This window comes from Ctenopharyngodon idella, chromosome 13, assembly GCF_019924925.1.
Source record: "Ctenopharyngodon idella isolate HZGC_01 chromosome 13, HZGC01, whole genome shotgun sequence".
Classification (NCBI taxonomy): Eukaryota; Metazoa; Chordata; class Actinopteri; order Cypriniformes; family Xenocyprididae; genus Ctenopharyngodon; species Ctenopharyngodon idella.
This window is the reverse complement of record NC_067232.1, coordinates 24,969,885-24,995,274: the sequence shown is the minus strand read 5'-3', so window position 1 is coordinate 24,995,274 and position 25,390 is coordinate 24,969,885. Positions and strand designations below refer to the sequence as shown.

The window sequence follows — 25,390 nt, the reverse complement described above, 5'->3', positions numbered from 1 at the left end:
ACAACATTACTACATAGAGAAACAATATAACGTCTTTTTATGAATAATAATAATAATAATAATACTCAAACCCCATTTCTTCTCAATGAAAGCTTATGCAAGTGTGTGTGTGTGTGTGTGTGTGTGCGAGTGTGTGTGTGTGTGTGAGTCAAGTCACCATTATTATTTTTTAGATGGATACGAATTATAGAAATGTGATAATGTGTGCGTCTCAGTCAGCTCCCTAGTTCAGTTGTCAGGGCACTATTCAAGTAGTCAGCCACATTCACACGATATACTGATTCACGACCTAGGGAGCTGATTGAGACGCAGAGAATGTGTTATGTGTATGCCAGGCTAAAGAGATCTTTAGTCTAGATTTAAACTGACAGAGTATGTTTGTCAGTTTAACAAGGCTAGGAAGACTGTTCCAAAGTTTGGGAGCTAAATAGGAACTACCGCCTGCAGTTGATTTTGATATTCTAGGTATTATCACCTGGCCAGAATTTTGAGATTGCAATAGATGTGAAGGACAATGATATGTTACGTAAGTAAATAATTAGTGAGATTTTAAAATGTGTACAAAGTTTAAAAGGGAGCCAGTGCAGTGTTGACAATACCATTCTAATCCTTCTTCCTGGTTCTAGTAAGTTTTGGACCAGCTGGAGTTTGTTTATTAAGCATACAGGGCAACCACCCAGTAGAGCATTACAGTAATCTAGCCTTGAGGTCATGAACGCATGAACTAACTGTTCTGCATTTGTCATTGAGAGCGTATTTCGTAATTTAAGATATGTCTTTAAGATGGAAAAATGCGGTTTTACAGATGCTAGAAACATGGCTTTCAAATGGTAGATTGGTATCAAAGAGCACACCCAGGTTCCTAACTGACGAAGAAGACTTAACAGAGCAGCCATCAAGTGTTAGACAGTATTCTAGGTTATTATGTGCAGAGGTTTTTGGTGCAATAATTAGAATATCTGTTTTTTCAGAATAAAGCAGTAGGAAATTACTAGTCATCCAATTATTTTTATATCAGCTATGCATTCCGTTAATTTTGTGAATTGGTAAGGTTCGTCAGGGCACGAAGAAATATAGAGCCGAGTATCATCAGCGTAGCAGTGAAAACTAACGCCATGCTTCCTAATTATATCTCCCCAATGATAGGATAGGATGTACAGGGTAAAAAGCAACGTTCCTAGTACTGAGCCTTGCTGTACTCCATATTGAACTTGTGATCGTTATGACAGCTCTTCATTTAATGCTACAAACTGATAATGGTCAGATAAGTATGATTTGAACCATGCCAATGCAATTCCACTAATGCCGACATAATTTTCGAGTCTATTCGAAAGAATGCTGTGGTGGATAGTGTCAAATGCAGCACTAAGATCCAGTAACACTAATGAAGAGATACAACTACGATCTGATGGTAAGAGCAAATCATTTATAACTCTAATGATGTTACGTGTAGCTGGTGTTGAAGAGATGAAGCATATACGGAGATCCACAATAATGGGTATTTAATAACAAAGAAGGTGAAACACACATATACACACTCGGGTTAACAATAGAACAGACAAGGAGTGCAGGGAGTGAGTCCAATATAAAGGGAGTGCAGATGATCAGGAGCAGGTGCAGGTAATCCGTGATGATGGGGAGATGACGAGGAAGTGAGTGCAGGTGTGGAAACAGGAGGATCTTGGGAAATGGAGTCCGGGAACAGAGGGAACTGTGACCGGAGCCGTGGACGGCCATGGCGGGTCCGGAGACGTGGGCGGCCATGGCGGGTCATTAATTTTATTAATAGCCCACTTAAAGGTTTTTGGTACACAAGATGAATTAATGATACTAAGAAGAGGATCTATGACCTCTGGAAGCATTTCTTTCAGTAGCTTAGTTGCTATAGGGTCTAACGCTTGTTGAATTGGATGATTTAACGAGTTTATACAATTCTTCCTCTCCTATAGCAATGAATGAATGGAATTTTTCCTCACGGACACTACAATGCACTCTCTGATTCGATACTGTAGTAGACGTTGCATTGTTATAATTTTCTAATATTATCAATTTTGCAAGTAATGAAGTTCATAAAGTCATTACTGACCTGCTATTTGGAAACATCTGAAGTTGAAGCTTTATTTCTCATTAATTTAGCCACTGTATCAAATTGTGTCAGTTTTCTTCTAAGAGAGTCGAAAAGTAAGCAGATCTAGCAGTTTTTAATGCAATAATGCTTTCCTTCCATGAAATGCTAAAAACCTCTAGTTTTGTTTTCTTCCAGCTACGCTCCATTTTTCTGGCTGCTCTCTTAAGGGCCCGAGTGTTCTCGTTGTACCACGGCGTTGGACTATTTTCCTTAATCTTCTTTAAACGCAAAGGAGCAACCATGTCTAAAGTGCTGAAAAAGAGAGAGTCAGTAGTTTCTAAGCTATCTGGTATGCTGAGGAGATAAAACTGATCAGGTAGATTATTTATAAAGCAATCTTTAGTAGTAGGAGTGATAGTTGTACCATATTTGTAACAGGGAGGTGGTTTTGCAGCCTTGGGTAAATGTAGTATACACAAGACTGGAGAATGATCTGAGATGTCATTGCCTTGCTGCAGAATTTCAACACCATAAACGTTGATTCCATGTGACAATATTAGATCTGAAGTATGATTACGAATATGAGTGGGTCCTGACATGTGTTGTCTAACTCCAGTAGAGTTTAGAATGTCTGTAAATGTCAATCCCAATGTGACTTTTTCATTATCTACATGGATATTAAAATCACCAACAATTAGGACTTTATCAGCAGCCAGTACTAACTCCAATAGAAAATCAGCAAATTCTTTGATAAAGTCTGTATGGTGCCCTGGTGGCCTGTATACAGTAGCCAGCACAAATGTCAAATGTGATTTATCACTTACACTAGATAGCATTATAGAGCACCAACACTTCGAAGGAATTACATTTGAAACTAGACTTCTGAGTAATACTGAAGATATTACTATAAATTACAGCAACACCTCCCTCTTTGCCTTTCAGATGAAGCTTGTGTTTATAATAGTAATCTTTGGGGATGGACTCATTTAAAGTAATGTAATCATCTAGTTTTAGCAAGGTTTCTGTCAAACACAGCACATCTAGATTATAATCTGTCATCATATCATTTACAATAAGTGCTTTTGAAGAAAGGGATCTAATATTCAGCAACCCAAGCTTTATCATTTGTTCATCTGTATTATATCTGTTTTTTATTTATTGAACATCAATTAAATTTTTACCCTTAAATGGGTTAGGGAGTTTTTTGTATTTCCTAGTTCAGAGAACAGACACAGTCTATATATGATGATATCTAGGTGAAAGAGTCTCTATGTGTTAGGTTTTTATCTGACTTCTGTGACGTGAGCCGGCTGGCAGACGGTCAGTTTAGCAGGTCTGTTTGCTTCCTGACCTGGGCCCCATTTTAGTCAAGGTTCAACTCTAAAAATAAGAAATAAGACTAACTCTAAAATAAGACTATATGTGCCATATTAATAAAGTGTGTGTGTGTGTGTGTGTGTGTGTGAGAGAGAGATTCCCTAAATTGATTAATAAACATAATAAAATGTGTTTTTTTGAAAATGTAAAAATACAGAACAATACAGTATAAAAACCATTAGGTGGAGGTCCTCACAAGTATAGCAAAACAAACGTGTGTGTGTGTGTGTGTGTGTGTGTGTGTGTGTGTGTGTGTGTGTGTGTGTGTGTGTGTGTGTGTGTGAGTGAGTGAGTGAGTGTGTGAGTGTGAGTGTGAGTTAGTCGGCAGAGGGCGCCAGAGCGCGTTCATAATTTTGAACATTAGCACACTGAAGGTAAGAGGAGAAATTCTGCTCAACAACATCAGCTTTTATTAACACCACATTTATATGTAATACCTTTATTTACACATATACATATACAACATATTCTGTGCTGTTCATATGTCTGTGTTTTAATCTGTTCGTATGGCTGATTGGTTTTAGCTTGATTTAGCCCGGTTAGCCGGAGCGGCTAATAATGACCCTTGATACCAGACAGATGAATTATTATCTTTGATCTGAATGTCTTGTTTCGATTTTATGCCAAAATAGCAATTCAGTTTTGGTGAAAGGAATATTTTGATCTGATTGTTTGAGCAGTTTGTGTAGTGAAGTTGTGTTGACAGTGCTAATCGTGCTAGCACTGCACTTTACAGCTGATTTATTCGCTATTATATATATATATATAAATAAAATAAATTTTTCTGAACGAATAACTCTTATCTACGGTCATATTGCTCCCGGATAAAAACAGACACACGTTTAGTTTGTTTTACTACCATTATTTCTGATGTCCTAGCAAAAAAGACTTAAATATATAGATATGAATAAATCTTATTCAAATCAGACACATATATTTGTGTGCGTGGATGGACAAACTGTTTTCTAATGCACGTTAAATCTATTGTGTTTCTGAAATGATGCTGTTTTACTCAGTCAAACCTTCAGTAAAATTAAATATCATTGTTTTAAACTTTGGAGTGAAATGATTAACTGTGTGTTTCTATTAATACGCTGTCATTTAAAGGTTAAAGGTTAGAGGGCTTCCTCTGGATGGGTCTCTAAATTTAGTTAAAAACCTAAATCTAAGGGTATAAATGACTTGTCACTCAGTTATATTGCTGAACGTCCTCTAGACCATTAAGATCTTCACAGAGGTTTCAGTTAACTATTCCCAAGTCTCGTCTAAAATCAAAAGGAGTTGCAGCTCCTCGACTATTAAACCTCTTCATATTAGATCCTGTACCTCTCTTTATGTTTTTAAATCTCACTTATTTGTTCTCACTTGCATTCGACTGTATTTAATTTACAGTAGTTTATGTATTTGTTCTGGACTTGGTCTCATGCTTTTAGGTTGCATGAATTTGTTAGGTCCTGGTATGAAAAACACTTTGGCCAGCATGTGTTGTTTTTAAATGTCCTTTAGAAATAAATGTGATTGACCGATTGATAGTTAGTCACACAGCCACTAGACAGCAGTTCTCAGAAGGTTCCTGCAGTGTGTGTTTTGAGACGCAGCCGTCTGTCATGTGAGACGTGATGATGGGCTGTTGTTTCTCTAAATATATTCTGGCATGTGCCTCCAGAGATATGATTATATATTTATACTCTGCAGTAGCAGAGACTCTTAATCTGTCTGAATCTGTCAAACACAAACATAAGAAGTGATCAGTGTGCTTTATTCATATTATAGAATGCTCCCTGTTTACTGACTTTATTCAGTAATGTTATTGATTTAATGCAGCTGTAAAGCGAAGACAATAGTGTCATTATTCAGATCAAGTTTTGTCAATTTTAGTTGTCTTTCACAGCTCATGATAAAGACATGATTCTCTAGATGTGTGGAATGAGCAGCCTGTCTTTCTCTCTGTCTGTCTATCAGCAGCTGTCATTTGATTGGCCGGTGTCTGATGGAGCAGTGATGTCGCTGCTGTGGTGATGGTTTAGGCGCAGCGGTGCGGCGGTGGCCGAGCGTGGGATGTTACGCTGGACGGTGCACCTGGAGGGCGGCCCTCGGCGGGTCAACCACGCGGCGGTGGCGGTTGGACACAAGGTCTACTCGTTCGGCGGGTACTGCTCGGGAGAAGACTACGACACCCTGAGGCAGATCGACGTGCATGTCTTCAACACGGGTGAGGCCCGACCTGTTCTACCACATTTGAACACTGCTGCTCATATTCATATTCAAATCAGCTCAACACAATATTCAAATTCAGATCAAAGTCTTGTTGTGTCTGAACACATGACATTAACTAATCACATGACATGCATCATAATATAGTGTCTTATGGATGTTACTTTGACTGATAACAGAATACTTCCTAAACTGTAACATTTAAACAAGCATTTCCTGTGAAGATGCTTTCAAATGATGTATTGTGGAAAGTGCTATACAAATATACTTGAATTTAACTGAATGAAAGAAAAAAACACATTCATCTGTGTTTTTGACGTCACATACTTTTGGCATCTCACCTGTCTCTCTGTCCTCGGCAGTGTCCCTGCGCTGGACGAAGCTGCCGCCCGTGCGGACCGGAGGCCGTGAGCACACTCGTGAAGTGCCCTACATGCGCTACGGACATACTGCGGTCCTGCTGGACGAGACCATCTTCATCTGGGGCGGGAGGAATGACACAGAGGGCGCGTGTAATGTGCTGTATGCCTTCGACGTCAGTAGGTGTCGCTCACACAGCCTTGCGCTCAAACAGAATAAAAGCACATGCTTCAACAGATGTTCGGAGGCTTATCTTCGTTATCTTATGCTTTGAGCTCGTCACGTCCAGTGGGTTCGTTGTGTTGTCGGATTATGGATTTGCCGATGTAATATGCTGATATTTGGTCATAAATCAGTGTTTCGTTGTGTATGTCCTGATTTTTTAATACTTTACAATAAGGTTTAATTTGTTAACATTAGTTAGCTACATCAGTTACTAACAATAAACAACACTTCTGCAGCATTTATTAATCATTTTTAATGGTAATTTCGACATTTAATAATACTTTTTTAAGTTTAACTTTAGTTAATGCTCTGTGGACTAACATGATCAAACATTAAACAAAGAATAATAAATGCACATATTGCTCATAGTTAGCTCATGTTAGCTAATGCATTAACTAATGTTAACAAACTTTATTGTAGTGTTACCATAATTATAATACACTAAAGAACGCACAAAAACATTTTTATTTGTTCCACTGTTTGATCTCGTTTTTTTTTTCTTGATCGTGATTTAATTTTCACACACAAAACAACAGTTTCTCTGTATTTAATCAGCACCAGTTGATCCATGATGATCGATATGTTACACTTAGAAAATGACTTTGTCAGAAGAAACCAGTGGAGTTGATGGTTTGAATCAGTTTGAGAACGTGACTTTAGTCTGATTGTGTTATTAGTGTTACTCACCCCCATGTCATCCAAGATGTTTATGTCTTTCTTTCTTCAGTCGAAAAGAAATTAAGGTATTTGAGGAAAACATTCCAGGATTTTTCTCCATCAACAGTTAGCAACGGGTTAAAGGTCCAAATGTCAGTTTCAGTGCAGCTTCAAAGAGCTCTACACAATCCCAGATGAGGAATAAGGGTCTTATCTAGTGAAACAATCGGCCATTTTCTAAAAAAAATAAAAATGTATGTACTTTTTAACCACAAATGCTTGTCTTGCACTGCTCTGTGATGCGCCACGCATTACGTAATCACGCTGGAAAGGTCACGTGTGTCGTAGGCAGAAGTACTGATCCAGTGTCTACAAACTGAACGTGCAAAGACTAAGTCAAACGGCCTTTACAAAAAACGTAAAACAATGATGTCGGATGATTTTGAAGTTGGAGGAGAAAATGAGATGGAGTTTTTCGCCCTACCGTGGTACTTCTGCCTACTTCACGCGTAACCTTTCCAACGTGATTACGTAATGCGTGGCGCATCGCAGAGCAGTGCAAGATGAGCATTTGTGGTTAAAAAATATATAAATTTGTATTTTTTTTTTAGAAAATGACTGATCGTTTCGCTAGGTAAGACCCTTATTCCTCGTCTGGGATCATGTAGAGCTCTTTGAAGCTGCACTGAAACTGACATTTGGACCTTCAACCCGTTGTACCCCAGTGAAGTCCACTATATGGAGAAAAATCCTGGAATGTTTTCCTTAAAAAAAACTTGATTTCTTTTCGACTGAAGAAAGAAAGACATAAACATCTTGGATGACATGGGGGTGAGTAAATTATCAGGAAATTTGAATTCTGAAGTGAACTAATGCTTTAAGATGAATGGCTTGTTGTATTTGTCATTTGTGAGCTGCTGGATAAGAGCATCTGCTAAACGGATGATTGTTGCTGTTCTCAGATCAGCACCGATGGTTCACACCCAAGATCTCGGGAACGGTTCCAGGCGCCAGAGACGGACACTCAGCATGCGTTCTAGGAAAAGCCATGTACATCTTTGGCGGATATGAGCAACTGGTGTGTAGCTTCAGTGACGTCCCTCATGATGAACTTCAGTTAAGTACCAAACGTGACAAATTCACTAAAGATGTCTGTGTTTGTGTTCTCAGGCCGACTGTTTCTCCAATGACATTCACAAGCTGGACACCAGCAGCATGTGCTGGTCACTCGTGAACGCCCGGGTGAGTGTGAACGTCTCTCTGCCTGTGTGATCAGCTGCTCTTCTCATATACTGTTGTTCAAGAGTGTTCTCATGCGTTATGACATCATCACTGTGCTGCAGCAGAGGATCATGGGATATAAGTTTTGGCATCTGATGAGTGCATGGCTGCATCTGAAATCACATATTTACCTACTTTAGAGTAGGCAAAAATCAGTATGTGAACAGAGTAGTATGTGAAAATGAAAATTACCCAGATGACCTACTGTTTCCAGACAGATTCTGATAGATAGATAGATAGATAGATAGATAGATAAAAAAACGGCTCAAACTGTTTAGTCCAAAATATTTTGTAAAATATATATTTTATATAAAATAAAAAATGTTTAGTTGACTATATTTGCTTGAACTTAAACTTCAGTAACTTTTTTACACTTTAATCTTACCCACCTTTTTAAGGTTACCCCTAAACCACTTCTGCAATAGTGTTTTCTTTAAAAATAGACCAACCATAGGTCTGTTAGTTGTGTTTCCAAATCGTTCATGAACTGCAACCATTTAAGTTCTGCTCAGAAAGACTGCTAACAGGTTAAGCGAGTTCAGTTAGTCTTTAGTGTTTGTTTCACCTTTAAAAAATGAGCTTTTTACTTGCATATTTTTTTATTTTTGCCGGTGGCAACAGGGCTGTTTTCTCCTGTTCTTTTAAAAATACATTTCAATTTCACTTCATTCCATTTATATCATTGGATGAAAAGACTTTTACCTGCCTTTACTGCAGACCAACCATTACTAGCAGCTTTAGCTGAAATGAGGGATATTAGATGGTTGTGTAATTCTTAATCCTTACACTATGATTCCCAAAAACGTGATCTAGGTAGTCAGCTGACTAGGTTTAGACACACACTTGCTGTATGGTCTGTTGTCACTAGATGGCACCGTGGAGCTTCATCAGGCTTTGATCTGTGTGTCTAGTAGAGAATAAAGAGCTACTGTCACTATAACACAACATCACAGACATGTAATCTGGATTACGTAATCAGATTACAAAAATTAAGTACTTGTACATTTTAAAATACTTGTAATCAGACTACCATTATTTTTTATTGATTACATTATTACATGTTATTTCCACAATAGCAGTAAATTATTCATAATTCATTTATTCTCCTCACTACTTAAATTTTTCTTATATACATTATGTTCAATCTAAAAGTAATCAAAAAGTAGTCAGATTACATTACCGTAAATGTGTAATGTAATGGATTACGTTATCAACTACAATTTTTGTCATGTAATCTGTAATCAGTAACTGATTTCAATTTGTAAGTAATCTACCCAGCTCTGCAGACAGAGTTTGTGATTGTGTGATTGTCTGTTTGATGGTGTGTGTGTGTTCACTGCCACTTCATGTTTGTTTTCATCCATTGTGCCATTTGTAGTCTGACTCGTGGCGTCCGTCTCCGCAGGGAACGCCGGCTCGATGGAGAGATTTTCACTCGGCCACCATCATCGGCACTAAGATGTTCGTGTTTGGAGGGAGAGCGGATCGATTCGGCCCCTTCCACTCAAACAACGAGATCTACTGCAATAAAATCAAGATCTTCGACACGGAGACCAACTGCTGGCTGAACACGGCGTCTGCGCAGCTGCTGCCCGAGGGCCGACGGAGCCATTCAGCCTGTGAGCAAACACACACGAACACAGACGCTGATGTTGTGGAACTGGATTCAGCCCTTCATGTAGTTTTTCTCTTAACGTTTTTCTTGATTTCCCTCTGAAAGTTGCTTACAATGGAGAACTGTACATATTCGGTGGTTATAATGCTCGTCTGGATCGACACTTCAACGACCTCTGGAAGTTCAATCCAGGTGATTCTTCTCATACATTCTTGATTTCATGTGCTCAAGGTCAATATGTTGGAATTCTTTCAGCAGTTTTAATGGATTGTGCTCACAGCGTGTTGTTTTGTCCCATATTATTTCATTTGACTGCCACAGAAAAATTATGAGTTGGCAGGGTTTTTTGTTTAAAATTCTTACTCGCCTTCTGTCTCTTGTCTGACAACTAAAAACACACATACGGCATGAGCCGGGTGACTAAATAAGGCATAAAACCTGCTCTTGTGTTGGTCAGTGGAGCGTATCACTGTGTGTTCATCAGTACAGACTGATCACCTGCTCATCTTTCAGCTAGTGATGTCTGTGTCTGTGTGTACAGAGGCATTCTCCTGGAAGAAGGTGGAGCCAAAGGGTAAAGGTCCGTGTCCCAGGCGGAGACAGTGCTGCTGTATGGTGGGAGATCGCATCATCCTCTTCGGAGGAACCAGGTGAGCACAGCACGTCACATGACTCTGAATGCTGATGTTGCGTGTTTTGTTTGGAAGTGAATTTACTGGGAAATGAACATGACCCAAAACCATGTGTTGCACATGTGCTCACTGAGCATTAAACTGGCGCCATCAGTCACAAACTTATGTGAAATCAATGTGTGTGTAAGGAAGTAGAATTAAAATGAATTGGAATTCAAAGAAATTCAAATGGTTCATTTTAAACTAGAAAAGCAACTCAAGACAAACTTTGAAACTTTGACAAAACCTTGCTGGAAAGTTTTGAAAAAAAGTTTAAAGGGATAGTTCACCCAAAAATGACAATTATCCCATGATTTACTCACCCTCAAGCCATACATTTTATTATGTATGTATTTTTAAAATAAACATTTAAAATATTTCTTTCTGTCTATCTATCTAGCTATCTATCTGTCAACCTTCAAACATCAAGGCTTCTTAAGGATAGTTCACACAAAAATGAAAGTTATCCCATGATTTACTTAACCTCAAGCCAGTGGATATTGTATGGAGATCATGTTCCATGAAGAAATTTCCTACCATAAATATATCAAAAATGTATTTTTTGTAAGTAATATGCGTTGCTAAGGACTTCATTTGGACAACTTTAAAGGTGATTTTCTCAATATTTTGATTTTTTTGCACCCTCAGATTCCAGATTTTCAAATAGTTGTATCTCAGCCAAATATTCTAACAAACCATACATCAATGGAAAGCTTATTTATTCAGCTTTCACATAATGTATAAATCTCAATTTCAAAAAATTTACCCTTATGACTGTTTTTGTGTCCAGGGTCACATATTTATAAATATCCTGGTTATACCAAGCTTTATAATGACAGTAAAAGGCCAAAAAAAACCCAATTCTTTCATCTATCATAAATATAATCCATACGGCTTCAGGGGGTTAATAAAGGCCTTCTGAAGTGATGGGTTTTTGTAAGAAAAATATCACTATTTAAAACCTTATAAAGTAAAATAACTAGCTTCCGGCAGACGGCCGTATGCATCGATTTGCGGTGGTGACCCCTCACCTGACGCAATGATGAACGCAGAAGCTCAGAGGATAGAGCAAAACAAAACACCAAATCATGAATTAGAAGTCTAAAATGAGATTTTTTAAACAGAAATGTCAGAGGATTTCGATACAAGAGAAGTTTAAGTTTGTTGCACAGCCCTATTTGAACCGCTTACTTACGCTACCCCTACATCCTGCGCCAAACATCGTGTCAAGGGTTCACTCATTTGGTCAACTTGCACAGTATGTGTGTGGTCGTTTGGCGGAAGAATTTTAATTGATAAAGTTTTAAATATGGATATTTTTCTTACAAAAACGTGTCACTTCGCTTCAGAAGGCCTTTATTAACCCCCTGGAGCCGTATGGATTACTTTTATGATGGATGGATGCACTTCTTTTTGGGCTTCAAAATGTGCCCCCCCATTCACAACCATTATAAAGTTTGGAGGAGCAAGGATATTTTTTATATATATCTCCAATTGTGTTTGTCTGAAAGAAGTCATATACACCTAGGATGGCTTGAGGGTGAGTAAATTATGGGATAATTTTCATTTTTGGGTGAATTATCCCTAAGAAGCCTTGATGCTTGAAGGTTGGTAGATAGATTCAGTAAAATTCTCTTCCTGTCATTCCAGTTCAACTTCCTGTGTATTGTGGCCAAATTCAAATTCACACTCATGAATCAAAGGGAGCTGATTCTTTACTGTCCTGATTGATTTGGCATGGTGTGTGTGTGTGTGTGTGTGTTAGTAAGGCTTATCACAGGGAATCTGCATTTGCAGAACGATGCAGAAATCAGACCACTGTTTTTACTGGATATAGCACAACTCTTGCCTGTTTTATTTGCTGTTTGACATGTTTCCTGCTATGAACAGGAGTGTAGTACATGTGTGTGTATAGCCCATTTGAACTGCAGAAAGCGCTGCGGTTCAGACTCAAACCCCCGTCGCACTGAAGCTCATCCTGTACAAGCTTTATATTGAGGAAGCCAGAAGATTCCCTTTCATCCCGAGAGCCGAGGGCAGACTCCGGGTCTGATAGCCCTGATTCCCCGCTAGCAGTGTAATGAGCTGCCTAACAACTTTATCAGACGTGTCCCGCTGGGTCCTGCGGTGCAGCTCCGGTTCAGGCCGTCCTGATCCGCAGTCGAGGATTATCCGTCAGTCTGCTCTGGTGTGGTCCACAGCGGCAGATAGTGGCAGATAGGATCGGCCGCTCGTAATTAGACGGCCGCTCAGCCGGTTAAACGCACAGCATTGTGGGATCCGGCCGAGGAGCCGCTGCAGTGACTGTGTGACTGTCATGGTTTCAGTCAGATGTGACTTCATGATTTATGTGAATGTAGCAGGCTTCACCGATTTATTTGCACTTTAACAACACACATTGTTTCAGAGCAGCTTTACAGAAAATCATGATGTTGATGTTTATAATATCTTAATATCTTCATGTCTTATAGTCACATTCATCAGATTAGAGCTGGACGACAATATACATACATTTTACAATGCATTAAAAAAAAAAACAAGCAGATTTTCTTTAGTATATATTGCTTTGCATGTATATGCTTAACACCTCTGTTAAATTATATTTAATCTTTGATGCATTTAAAGGATTTTTATTCCATGAAGAAGGTGTGAATACACAGATGTTAGAATGGCAGAACTGGCCCGTGAGTTTGTTTGTGTGTCTGCTCTTAAACTCTTGAAGTGCTCTAGTTAAGCAGGATTATCTGCCGTACGGAGACTAATGTTTGAGAGGAGAGTGAAACACTTTTGCCTCATTTATTTGGGTTTCCCTGTGGGATCAGAGCAGGATTTCCTCCCAGGAGTCATGATTTCCTGTGTGAGACGGCATTAGCGGATAACAAACATCTCACAACCCACTCCTGCCAAAACAAATCAAGACTTTTATTAGTTATATGTCATGAGGGGTTTCTGAAACAGAAATTAGCTATGTTTCCATTTGTGATTTTATGCACATTTGGGGATATTGCATAAATGATTTTGTTCTATTGAACCTGGATGATGTTTTATACGCAACATTGGATGGAAACGTGTTGAGAACAGACAATCTGAATGAAAAGAGATGTTCATGTGAAATATATTGACTGTTCAATCTAAATGAGTGATGAACTAAAGAAAGATCAGCGATTGTTGTATTGCCTTAGAAACGGGTACTTTGTTGAATCTCTCAGACTGTAGGAAAGAAAGGCTTGAAGAGTAAACGCTGACCTCTGACCTCACAGCAGATTCATTCATTCACGCCTCTCATGCGTTAGCCTGCGGCCCCTCTCACGTACGCCAGCAGCGTTTCATGTATCTGACCACGAAATTGCAGGAATTGTGCGTGTGGCCTCTGTTGCTCCTCACCGTTTAGATGCAGATGAATCGCGAGTGTTCGGGAGTGTGGGAGGCGCTGATGAATGATGTCTCTTCTGTGACTCGCGTTTGTTTGCTTGTATTTAAAACTAAGAGCTTGATGCTGTGAGCGCGTGTGTGTGTTAGAGCCTCACTGTTCCTACTGCGTGTTTCTGGTCACTGTGCAAACTACACACACACTCACTCACTCTCTCACACACACACACACAGGTTTGTTTTTGTGAATTGTGTGGACATTCCATAGGTGTAATGTTTTTTTATACTGTACAAACCGTATTTTCTATCCCCCTACACTACCCCTACACCTAAACCTACCCATCACAGGAAACTGTGCACATTTTTACTTTATCAAAAAAACTCATTCTGTATAATATAAAGCCTTTTGAAAAATGGGGACATGGGGTAATGTCCTCATAAGTCACCCTCTCCTTGTAATACCTATGTCATACCCATGTCATTATACAAATTTTTGTCCTCATAAATGTCACAAAAACACGCGCGCACACACACACTCGCTTGTATGGTGGTTTACGGGGACTCTTCATAGGCGTAATGGTTTTTATACTGTACAAACTGTATTTTCTATCCCCCTACACTACCCCTACCCCTAAATCTACCCATCACAGAAAAGGGCATTATTTTGAATTTCAAAAAAACACAGTTTAGTATGATTTTTAAGACATTTGGTTTACAAGGACACACGAAGTGTCCTCATAAACCATGTTTACGTTGTAATACCCATGTCATTATACAAATTTGTGTCCTGATATGTCACAAAAACACGCACACTCGCACACACTCTCTCTCACACACACACACACTCTCTCTCACACGCTCAGTCTCTCTCACAAACACACACACACACACACACACAGTTTGCATGTTAATAGCTCTGTTTCCATTCGCCTATTTTTTTAAATTTTAGGATATTGTATAAAAGACTCTCAATGTGCATAAATTCACCAGCATCCGAACGCAAGAGAACATGACAGCGTTTATTATGCTTTCATCTGCTGCTCTGAGACGCAACTCATTTATGATGGAGGAAAAAGAGCCTGAATGCAGCAACTTTTTTTTACTAATATTTTGAGCCAGTTTCCCAGAAAGTGGCAATTTTGTTCTCTTGAACACATGGGAAGTGTTAGTTCACCCAAAAATGAAATTTCTGTCATTAATTACTCACCCTCATGTCGTTCCAAACCTGTAAGACCTTCGTTCATCTTCAGAACACAAATTAAGATATTTTTGATGAAATCCGAGAGGTTTTTTTATCCTCCATTGAAAGTAATGAAATGACCACATTCAAGGTCCAGAAAGGTAATTAAAAACTTTGTTAAAATAGTCAATGTGACTACAGTGGTTCAACCTTAATGTTATGAAGCGACGAGAATACTTTTTGTGCGCAAAAACAAAACAAAAATAATGACTTTATTCAACAAATTCGTCTCTTCCCGTCTCTCCTCTGCTACGCTATTTTTGTTGCAGCACTTCCAGGTTCTACGTCCGAACGGCAGCTCAGTATTGGCCAACGCCTGTTCACGTGAGCAGCACGAGGCATGCGTGTGATGCTGACGCAGGAGCCGGTCAATAATGAGCCGGCGTTCGGACATAAACACGGAAATGCAGCACTACGCCAACAGTGTAGCAGAAAGACAGGGGAGATAAGATATTGTTGAATAAAGTCATTATTTTTGTTTTGTTTTTGCGCACAAAAAGTATTCTTATCGCTTCATAACATTAAGGTTGAACCACTGTTTCTGGACCTTGAATGTGGTAATTTCGTTGCTTTCAATGAAGGATAAAAAAACTCTCGGATTTCATTTGTGTTCTGAAGATAAACGAAGGTCTTACGGTGTGGAACGACATGAGGGTGAGTAATTAATGACAGAATTTTCATTTTTGGGAGAACTAACCCTTTAAATTCGCATCTTTGAATGAAAAGGGTTAATGATTAACACCAGCACAATCAGCGATGCACACGTGAAGCTTCGCAGCAGCTAATGGAGCTGATTTGCAGCGCTGACCTCTAAAGTGACTGCGAGGTCACACAAGTTATTTGTATTTATCTGTAGGAAAGAGACAAACGCTCCCAGCACGCATCATGAATCAGACTGCAGACACCCTGCTTGTGTTTTCTTCAGTCGCAGGAAACGGCCATCAGATTTATAGTGTGCTGATGCTGAGCAGACGCCTCCAGTGATATTCCTGCAGCCTTTATGATATTTACTTAAACAGAAGGAATTTGTTGAGTGTAAATTTACGGCTTTAGTGAAGCACAATAAAGCTCTCAGCGTTCTGTGTTCAGTGGCGTGGAGGTGTCTGGGAAAGCAGCATCATCGTCACCCAAACGTGCGATGGTCATCGTCAGGCGGCCCGTCGGCGCTGGTTCTCGCGCTCTTGCTGCTGCGTAACGACGGCACACGGCCTTCAGTCTGACGGCAGAGGAAAGATGATCCCATCACACCTATTAGAGCTGCTTCTGCTCACGCTGGACATTTACCTGGTGTATCCTGGGAAGCTCTTATACACGTGTGAGGAAACTCTTCACTGTCCAATACAACTCAAACTATTCTACTCAATTATATATACATGAATGATATTATTTGTCCTAGAGTTCAGTCATGAGCAGAAGCCTGTAGAACTGAAGTTCATTTTTAGATCACGAGAAACGTCCATTCAGTCAAATGTGTCAAACATTTTACTAGTGCTGAATATGTGCATGATTTCTTTTTTGTGCATTTTTGTGAATGTAGATGAGAGTCCTCAAACGATCAGGTGTGTGTGTGTGTGTGACGGAGAGAGAGAGTGTGTGTGTGTGTGTGTGTGTGTGTGAGAGACGGAGAGAGAGAGTGAGTGAGTGAGTGAGTGTGTGAGTGTGTGAGTGAGTGTGTGTGTGTGTGTGAGTGTGAGTGTGTGTGTGTGTGTGTGAGAGAGAGAGAGAGAGAGTGTGTGTGTGTGTGTGTGTGTGTGTGTGTGTGTGTTAGTGGCCACTTACAGAAGAATAAACAGACCTGCTGGGCCGAAGAGAGGCGTGAAATTCAGCCACTGCTCTGATTTATGAGCTGCAGAACCCCCGAGTCACCTGACGCAACACGACACTCACACACACACACACACACACACACACACACACACACACACACACACACACACACACACTCTCACACTCTCACACACACACACACACTCACACACACAAACTCTCACACACACAAACTCACTCACACACACACACACACACACACACACACACACACACACTCTCTCTCTCTCTCTCTCTCACACACTCACACACACACACACACACACACACTGCCTTTAGTAGTTTATTAACCACTAAAATCATTTAATGACTTCTCACATGATCTTTAATGACTCTGCCTAATTATCACATCACAGCAGTAATTACAAACCCTCCTAAAATGATCATTCTGTCATCATTTACTCGTCTTCATGTCATTCAGACCTGACTTACTTTCTTCTGTAGAAGATATTTTGAAAAATGTTTGTGTTTTTTTTTTGTTTTTTTTAGTCAGTAGGGTTCAGTGTTGTTTGGTTCCCATCGTTCTTCTAAATATCTTCTTCCACAGAAGAAAGAAAGTCCTGCAGGTCTGAAGGACACAAGGGCGAGGAAATGATGACCGAATGATTCACTCAAAAAATGAGAATCATTTAGTCCTTCCAGATTTCAAGTATATAATCAAAACACTTTTTCCCACCAGTGAGTTTTAGGTGGTTTGCTCATTGAATTGCTCGTCTGTCTCTGTTCTGATTGTGAAATTAATATTGAATATTAAGGTCATTGATGTGTCGCTGTGTGTCCTGTGCTCAGACTGTTTCCGCTCACATTCACACGCGTGTGTCTGATGATGCGTGTGCCAGCTGATGTCATTGTTGAGGATGATCTCGTGCCGCTCGTCTGTGTACCGCTAGTCCAGAGATTTGGGACGGGCACCGGATGTAAACAGGAATGCGACAGATTGGCATGCTGGGATACGCGTGGGACGGCAGCTTGTGAGTCGGTGATGAGCCGCCTCTGTAGTGTTTGTTTGTTTTGGTTGGTTGAGTGTGTTTGGTGATTTATCTGAGTGTCTTTATGGCCTTCTCTCTTGAAGAGCGTCCTGATGGTTTTAATATCCTGACTTGATGTCACTTCCTCTGTGTGATGAGTGCTGATTTAAGCTGAATCAGATGCTGATTTTCATGCACACGTCTGTCTCTCATGCTAACGTGACCTTTGCTGATGATGCTAGTGACGTGTGACAGAAGTGCCTTAATGTTATTATTGTGACAGGAAATCTCCGGGAAAAAAAAAAGTTTCTAAAATGCAGGTGGAAAGAGCCTGTGCTTTAAAACAGGACCTGTTACGAGAATGAAAGCAGCACTGAATCATGCGGCATCATGGGATTTTTTTTTTTTTCTCTGACGTCACTCCATAATTACAGCACATTTGATAGCTCTCCGTTTGATTGGTCCCTCAAAGCTCTGCTCATTTCTGATTGGCTGATTTTCATCTTAGCCTGCTTTCAACGATAGTTGTGACATCATCAACAGGAAGTAAGTCCTACAGTGAAAATTAAAGTGATGTGTGAATCACATCCTTGATTTATCTTTTCATTTAGTTAATTTCATGTAACGGAACCACAAATTAGTTTCCCATCAGCCTCCTGCATCTCTGAATGACCCGACAATTATTCCACACACACTCATACACACACACACACACACACTCATACACACACTCACACTCTCACACACTCACTCATACTCTCACTGACGCAGTTTGTTTTACTATATTAGTGAGTACATCTCATAGACTTTTATATCAGATTAATTGTTTTCTGTGTGTGTGTGTGTGCGTGTGTGTGTGTGAGAGAGTGTTTGTGTGTGCGTGTTAAGTGTGTATTTGTGTGAGAGTGTGTTTGTGTGTGTGTGTGAGAGAGAGTGTGTTTGTGTGTGCGTGTTAAGTGTGTGTTTGTGTGTGTGTGTGTGTGTGTGTGAGTGAGTGTGTGTGTTTGTGTGTGCGTGTTAGATAGAGTGTGTGTGTAAGATAGAGTGTGTGTGTGAGAGAGTTTGTGTGTGCATGTTGAGTGTGTGTTTGTGTGTGAGAAAGAGTGTGTGTGTTAGTGTGTGTGTGTGTGAGAGAAAGTGTGTTTGTGTGTGCGTTAAGTGTGTGTGTGTGTGTGAAAGAGTGTTTGTGCGTGTTGAGTGTGTGTGAGTGAGAGTGTTTGTGTGTGTGAGAGAGAGTTTGTGTGTGCGTGTTGAGTGTGTGTTTGAGAGAGTGTTTGTGTGTGCGTGTGTTTTTGTGTGTGAGAGAGAGAGAGTGTGTGTGTACGTACTGAGTGTGTGTGAGTGTGAGAGAGAGAGAGAGAGAGTGTGTGTTTGTGTGTGTGTGAGAGAGTGTGTGTGTGAGAGAGTGTGTGTTTGTGTGTGTGAGAGAGAGTGTGTGTGTGAGAGAGTGTGTGTTTGTGTGTGTGAGAGAGAGTGTGTTTGTGTGTGCGTATTAAGTGTGTGTTTGTGTGTGTGAGAGTTTGTGTGTGTGTGTGCGTGTTGAGTGTGTTTGTGTGTGTGAGAGAGTGTGTTTGTGTGTGCGTTAAGTGTGTGGTTGAGTGTGTGTGAGTGAGAGTGTTTGTGTGTGTGAGAGAGAGTTTGTGCGTGCGTGTTGAGTGTGTGTTTGAGAGAGTGTGTTTGTGTGTGCGTGTGTTTTTGTGTGTGAGAGAGAGAGAGTGTGTGTGTACGTACTGAGTGTGTGTGAGTGTGAGAGAGAGAGAGAGAGAGAGTGTGTGTTTGTGTGTGTGTGAGAGAGTGTGTGTGTGAGAGAGTGTGTGTTTGTGTGTGTGAGAGAGAGTGTGTTTGCGTGTGTGAGAGTTTGTGTGTGTGTGTGCGTGTTGAGTGTGTTTGTGTGTGTGAGAGAGTGTGTTTGTGTGTGCGTTAAGTGTGTGTTTGTGTGTGAGAGAGTGTGTGTGTTTGTGTGTGCGTGTGAGTGTGCGTGTGTTGAGTGTGTGAGAGTGTGTTTGTGTGTGCGTGTTAAGTGTGTGTGTGAGAGAGAGTGTGTGTGTTTGTGTGTGCGTGTGTGTGTGTGCGTGTGTTGAGTGTGCGTGTTGAGTGTGCGTGTTTGTGTGAGTGTGCGTGCGTGCATGTTGAGTGTGTGTGTGTGTGCGTGTTGAGTGTGTGAGTGTGCGTGCGTGCATGCATGTTGAGTGTGTGTGTGCGTGTCGAGTGTGTGCGCACGTGCATGTTGAGTTTGTGTGAGTGTGTGTGTGTGAGAGAGTGTGTGTGCATGTTGAGTTTGTGTTTGTGTGTGCGTTAAGTGTGTGTGTGTGTGTGTGTGTGAAAGAGTGTGCGTGTTGAGTGTGTGTGAGTGAGAGTGTTTGTGTGTGTGAGAGAGAGTTTGTGTGTGCGTGTTGAGTGTGTGTTTGAGAGAGTGTGTTGTGTGTGCGTGTGTTTTTGTGTGTGAGAGAGAGAGAGTGTGTGTGTACGTACTGAGTGTGTGTGAGTGTGAGAGAGAGAGTGTGTGTTTGTGTGTGTGTGAGAGAGTGTGTGTGAGAGAGTGTGTGTTTGTGTGTGTGAAAGAGAGTGTGTTTGTGTGTGCGTATTAAGTGTGTGTTTGTGTGTGTGAGAGTTTGTGTGTGTGTGTGTGCGTGTTGAGTGTGTTTGTGTGTGTGAGAGTGTGTTTGTGTGTGCGTTAAGTGTGTGTTTGTGTGTGTGAGAGAGTGTGTGTTTGTGTGTGCGTGTGAGTGTGAGTGTGTTTGTGTGTGTGTGTTAAGTGTGTGTGTGAGAGAAAGTGTGTGTGTTTGTGTGTGTGTGCGTGTGTGTGTGAGTGTGCGTGTGTTGAGTGTGCGTGTTGAGTGTGCGTGTTTGTGTGAGTGTGCGTGCGTGCATGTTGAGTGTGTGTGTGTGTGTGTGTTGAGTGTGTGAGTGTGCGTGCGTGCATGCATGTTGAGTGTGTATGTGCGTGTCGAGTGTGTGCGCACGTGCATGTTGAGTTTGTGTGAGTGTGTGAGTGTGAGAGAGTGTGTGTGCATGTTGAGTTTGTGTGAGTGTGTGTGTGAGAGAGTGCACGTGCGTGTTGAGTGTGTGTGTGAGAGAGTGCACGTGCGTGTTGAGTGTGTGTGTGTTTGTGCCTCCTGCAGTGTGTGTTTGTAGACGGCTCTAGTCAGTTGTACAGAGTTTCAGCTTAAAACTTTGCTGGCTAGACGAAACACACTTAAGTTGATCTGCAGACGCTCTCATGCTTCTCGAGAAGCAGCACCAACATATGACAGACATTCTTCAATCCGATTCGTCGATTCATTGACCCGATCCGCCCGTCACATTCACATCATCTCTGTTGAGTTCATGTGTGTCTTGGTGACGTCATCAGTGTAACGTGTTTAGTGTTGACTGTATTCCAGTATTAATGATTCTTCATGATAAGTGTCCATCGGTCACACTGTGCTTAATCCGGTTTAATCCTGCTTCAGATACTGACAGTGGCATGGAACTGAACAGCTAGTTAGTTTAGTGCAGACGGCCGATCGCTGCTAGTCTTCAGCAGAGCCGCAGATAAACGTCTGTGTTCTTGATATTCAGACGATTTTTTTCTGTTGGTTGAGAGCGTAACCCAGTCCATCAATCCAAAACTCGTACAAAAGCCAGTTGCCCCAAACATCCGTTGTTTTCCCAGTTCCCGTGTTTACAGCAGAGAGATAATGGCATTTCTGTGATAATTTGTGCTGATTTTTGTTTTCACACGGGCTCAGCGGTGCTGCTGGTATCAGCTGGATTCGGCCTCTGTCTCTGCTGCGTCTAAATTTAAACCCAGACTCCATCAGCGCAGTTCAGCCACATTATCCACCGCTGCCGAGCTTCTCTCAGACATTATTAATCCACCATCGGACATCAGCGTCTCTGATAGCCAACCTGAAGGGTTTAGACCTGAGATTAAGATCCAGACTCAATCTGCATGATCTGTAGATGCTGATTGCCGTTCCACACGGATCAGTGAAGGACTCGTTCACTGGATGTTACACATTTTTATTACAATACACAATACATCGATTCTCGATACAATGAATCTGGATCGATTCTGATATTTTCCGAATGTATTGCGATTCTCTCTCTCGATTCTGAGCTTACTTTTTAACAGCAGATGGCATTACAAAGAGCTTATAAAATGTGTAAAGGAGTCAAAAAAGCAGCAGGAATCCCTCCGTTACACACAAGCGAAGATCTGCTGCGAGGAGATTCTGACGCTTGTACCAAACTGTAATGAGAAGAACCAGGGTTTTTGGTTCGTTTAGATGTCTTTGGTCTGTGTTGTGTTCATATTTCAGTTGAAGCGCATCAGAGTTAGTTTGGACTCTGGAAATGTGGGTCTCGGTTCAGTTTGGTTCGATGATGGGTTTAATCGGGGTTAAAACTTTGTGTCAACGAGGATCATAATGAATCTGTGCTGCACAGATAAGACTCTCTACAGGAAGTCATAGCACACAATGAGTTCCTGAACTTCTGCGAGCTCTCGGCACTCATCAGGGAAGAAGAGGAGGAAACAGCAAGCGCATTACTTCCCTGTCAGAACCAGCATGCATGGAACGCATTAAACGCGTGTGTGTGTGAGAGATCCTGCTGTGAAGGAAGTTTTCTAGTTTCTGTAGAGAAACAGTGTCTCTCTCTCGGACGGGGGGTTTCATTTCTTCATTAGTGACCTTTTAAGAAGGTGACGCTCGGGCTAATGAGGTGATTGTAGGCAGAGAAGCTTTAGAAGATTCCAGTCGACATTCCCAGCGGTGTTACGACCAACAGCGAGTGTGTTTTCATAGGGGGAGTGTGTGTGAGTGAGTGAAGGGGGAGGAACCTCCTCAATGATACTTGGCTGATCATGTAACACAAATGAGCCGTCAAACACTAGGAAACCTCATAAACTCACAAAACACTTTCACACCGTCAAGCGCTCGGTCCGCTGTCTCACTGCACCACCCGTCTGTCTGTCTGTCTGTCTGGGGTTAGGCGCGGATGCGAGCCGCTCACTGCCTTTATCATCCGCTGCTGTCAGTCTGTGATCATTCAGTCATTTCTGCTACTGGAAAACCATACAGGTGCACTGAATGGCTCTTTATTTGTCTTTGCGTCAGTGGATTGTTTTGATGCTGTGATTGAACGTTTTGATAGTAATTTCTCAATAGCTTTTATTGAGTTTAATACACTGACAAAAATGAAACTAGCTAGGAAACAATTGTACATTTACATTTATTTATCAGACGCTTTAATCCAATTGAGGAATACAACAAGCGATTCATCTTAAAGAGACAATAATCATGAAAAGAGCCAATTTCAGCCAATTTCGTGTCATGGTTTCTCAGTCGCCACAAAGGATGCGTTAAATTGGACATTAGGCCTTGAAATATGATGCACTGCCCTAACGAAAGCCAAATTTTGAACACTTTTTTACAGTACAAATCTTTTTTATAGACCCTTGAACTTGGCAAATAGGACAATGCACACAGCGGTATTGTGCCATCAGCTCATTTCGTGTCATGGTTTCTCCGTCGCCACAGAGGATGCGTTAAATTGGACATTAGGCCTTGATATTAGAGGTACTACTCTAAGGAAAGCCAAATTTTGAGCAAATCTCTATTAATTTATGTGCATCCATGATCTTGTTTTCTTCATAGTACTATGGCAGTGACACACAAAGGAAATAGGTTATAGTATATATAAAAGCAATGCGTAAGCAATCAAAAAACCTGTGCGCATGTGAATAGTTTCTCGAGGACACGAAAAAGTTTCTTGTGTGCGTGCAAAAGTCTGTATATTTTATATTTATTTAATTTTAGGGGCTCTGTACATTGTCACTTCGAGAAAATCAATGAAAAAAAAAAATCCTGAGAAAATAAAAATATTTACAACTGACTATACTATATACCAAATTTAAAGCTGAAAAAAATGCTGTATGAACCATTTATGTTAAATATGGTCTGAAAATCTACAGAGAGACTTGGGAATTGAGTCTGGAAAAGTATGTAATTCTGAAATGGAAAATGTGTAGGAACCCTGTGTGTGACTTTAGTAAATCCTGACAGTAGTTTTAATGCCAGAAGAGTGTTTGCGCTGGCTTGAGCTGTTAGTGAATCTTGATCTGTGAGGTTCAGCATTAATGAAGCGCTCTGTGGATCTGCATGTGTCATCTTTCTTCCACTCGTTTCCTCGATACTCTTGTGTCACTTGCTCTCTTTGTCTTTTATTTGTTTTGTCGCTGCGCTGTTGTCTTAGAGCTGGCCGTGTGACAGCGCTCCGCTCCTGGGGTTCATAGGGCACGTTTCATTAACTCTGAGCAGAGCGGCGGCCGATGAAGGTAAATAAATAGGAGCGTGCGTACGTTAATGTAACGGCCCGCGGCTCTGATAAAGGTCTGGGCATAATCCGGGCTGGCTGACCTCCCGGTGGGTCGGGGGATGTAATGAGTTCCACAGCTGGCCTCCCAGGGACCCCGAACCGCTCTGATTCTCTTTAAACCAGCGAGCTGTTTGTTTAAGCAAGATCAGGAACGTAAAATCCCAACGACATCCTGCACTCAAGAGCCGAGGTTCGAGACGTGTGACGGGATGATGGAGCGCTGGCCGGGTCTCGGTTCTGGACGGATCACCAGATGACCGTGGCGATGATGATGATGTTTTTAGTGTTCTGTGCAGGTGTGTCAGCAGGAAGGAGTGTTTGTGTGAGATACTCCAGCGTTTCCTGTGGGTCTCCGTGTGTTTGCTCCTGATAAGCTGTGTGTGAGTCTCACTGCTTCCTCTTTTGGCAATGTTGTAACATGGGAAGAAAAGAGTGGCTGTATTTTTCTGCTGGTTAAAGATCTGGGTGGGAAACTGAAAGGTTTAAACCTTTAAACTAGTGTTGAGTGGTGAACTTTCAGCAGCAGGACTGAAGCTGCGATCACACCAAACATCTGTGTATTCACACCATCATCAAGGTTTCAGGGTTCCTCACAGTGTAGAGTTTGAGTTTAGTCATTTCCAGGTCTGGATAGGAATAAAACAAGAAAACCGAGAATGGAAAAATGTTTGTGTTTCACACTATTGCCCCTATTTTTGTTTGCTGAAATATAAAATTTATAAAGATCGAACAAATCATCAAGTGTTTTTCATGGTGTTTGGAGGAGACAGCGCAGCCAAACGTTTAGTGATCATTTCACACGACTGAATGAATTCTGTATGTTTTTTATCTGTCGCTATGGAAGCTTGTTTCTGCCATGAAAAATAAAAAAGGTAATTGTGACTATTTATCTCACAATTCTGACTTTTTTTTTCTCAGAATTGCATGAAATAAAGTCAGAATTGCGTGTTAAAAAGTCAGCATTGTATGATAAAAAGTCAGCATTGTATGATAAAAAGTCAGAATTGCGAGTTAATGGCAATGTTAATCTCACAATTCTGACTTTATAACTTGCAATTCTGACTTTATATCACTCAATTCTGACTGTATAGCTCGAAATTCTGACTTTGTAACTCGCAATTGCATGTTATAAAGTCAGAATTGCGAATTATAAAC

The 25,390-nt window shown here is 40.9% G+C and overlaps 1 protein-coding gene across 3 annotated transcripts in view; it reads left to right on the top strand.

Moving 5' to 3' along the window:
* The first annotated feature begins 3,703 nt into the window (after positions 1–3,703).
* The window catches only part of klhdc3 (kelch domain containing 3), a 28,191-nt gene continuing 6,504 nt past the window's right edge, over positions 3,704–25,390 (top strand). The window contains exons 1-8 of one of the 3 annotated variants that reach the window (XM_051917082.1): positions 3,704–3,819; positions 5,408–5,657; positions 6,022–6,198; positions 7,864–7,979; positions 8,072–8,143; positions 9,561–9,801; positions 9,903–9,989; positions 10,339–10,447. In XM_051917082.1, coding sequence (XP_051773042.1) covers positions 5,504–5,657; positions 6,022–6,198; positions 7,864–7,979; positions 8,072–8,143; positions 9,561–9,801; positions 9,903–9,989; positions 10,339–10,447 — 956 coding nt within the window. In that variant the 5' untranslated portion in view covers positions 3,704–3,819; positions 5,408–5,503. The remainder of the gene's footprint in view (positions 3,820–5,407; positions 5,658–6,021; positions 6,199–7,863; positions 7,980–8,071; positions 8,144–9,560; positions 9,802–9,902; positions 9,990–10,338; positions 10,448–25,390) is intronic. The other 2 variants (XM_051917081.1, XM_051917083.1) reach the window with 2 other exon arrangements.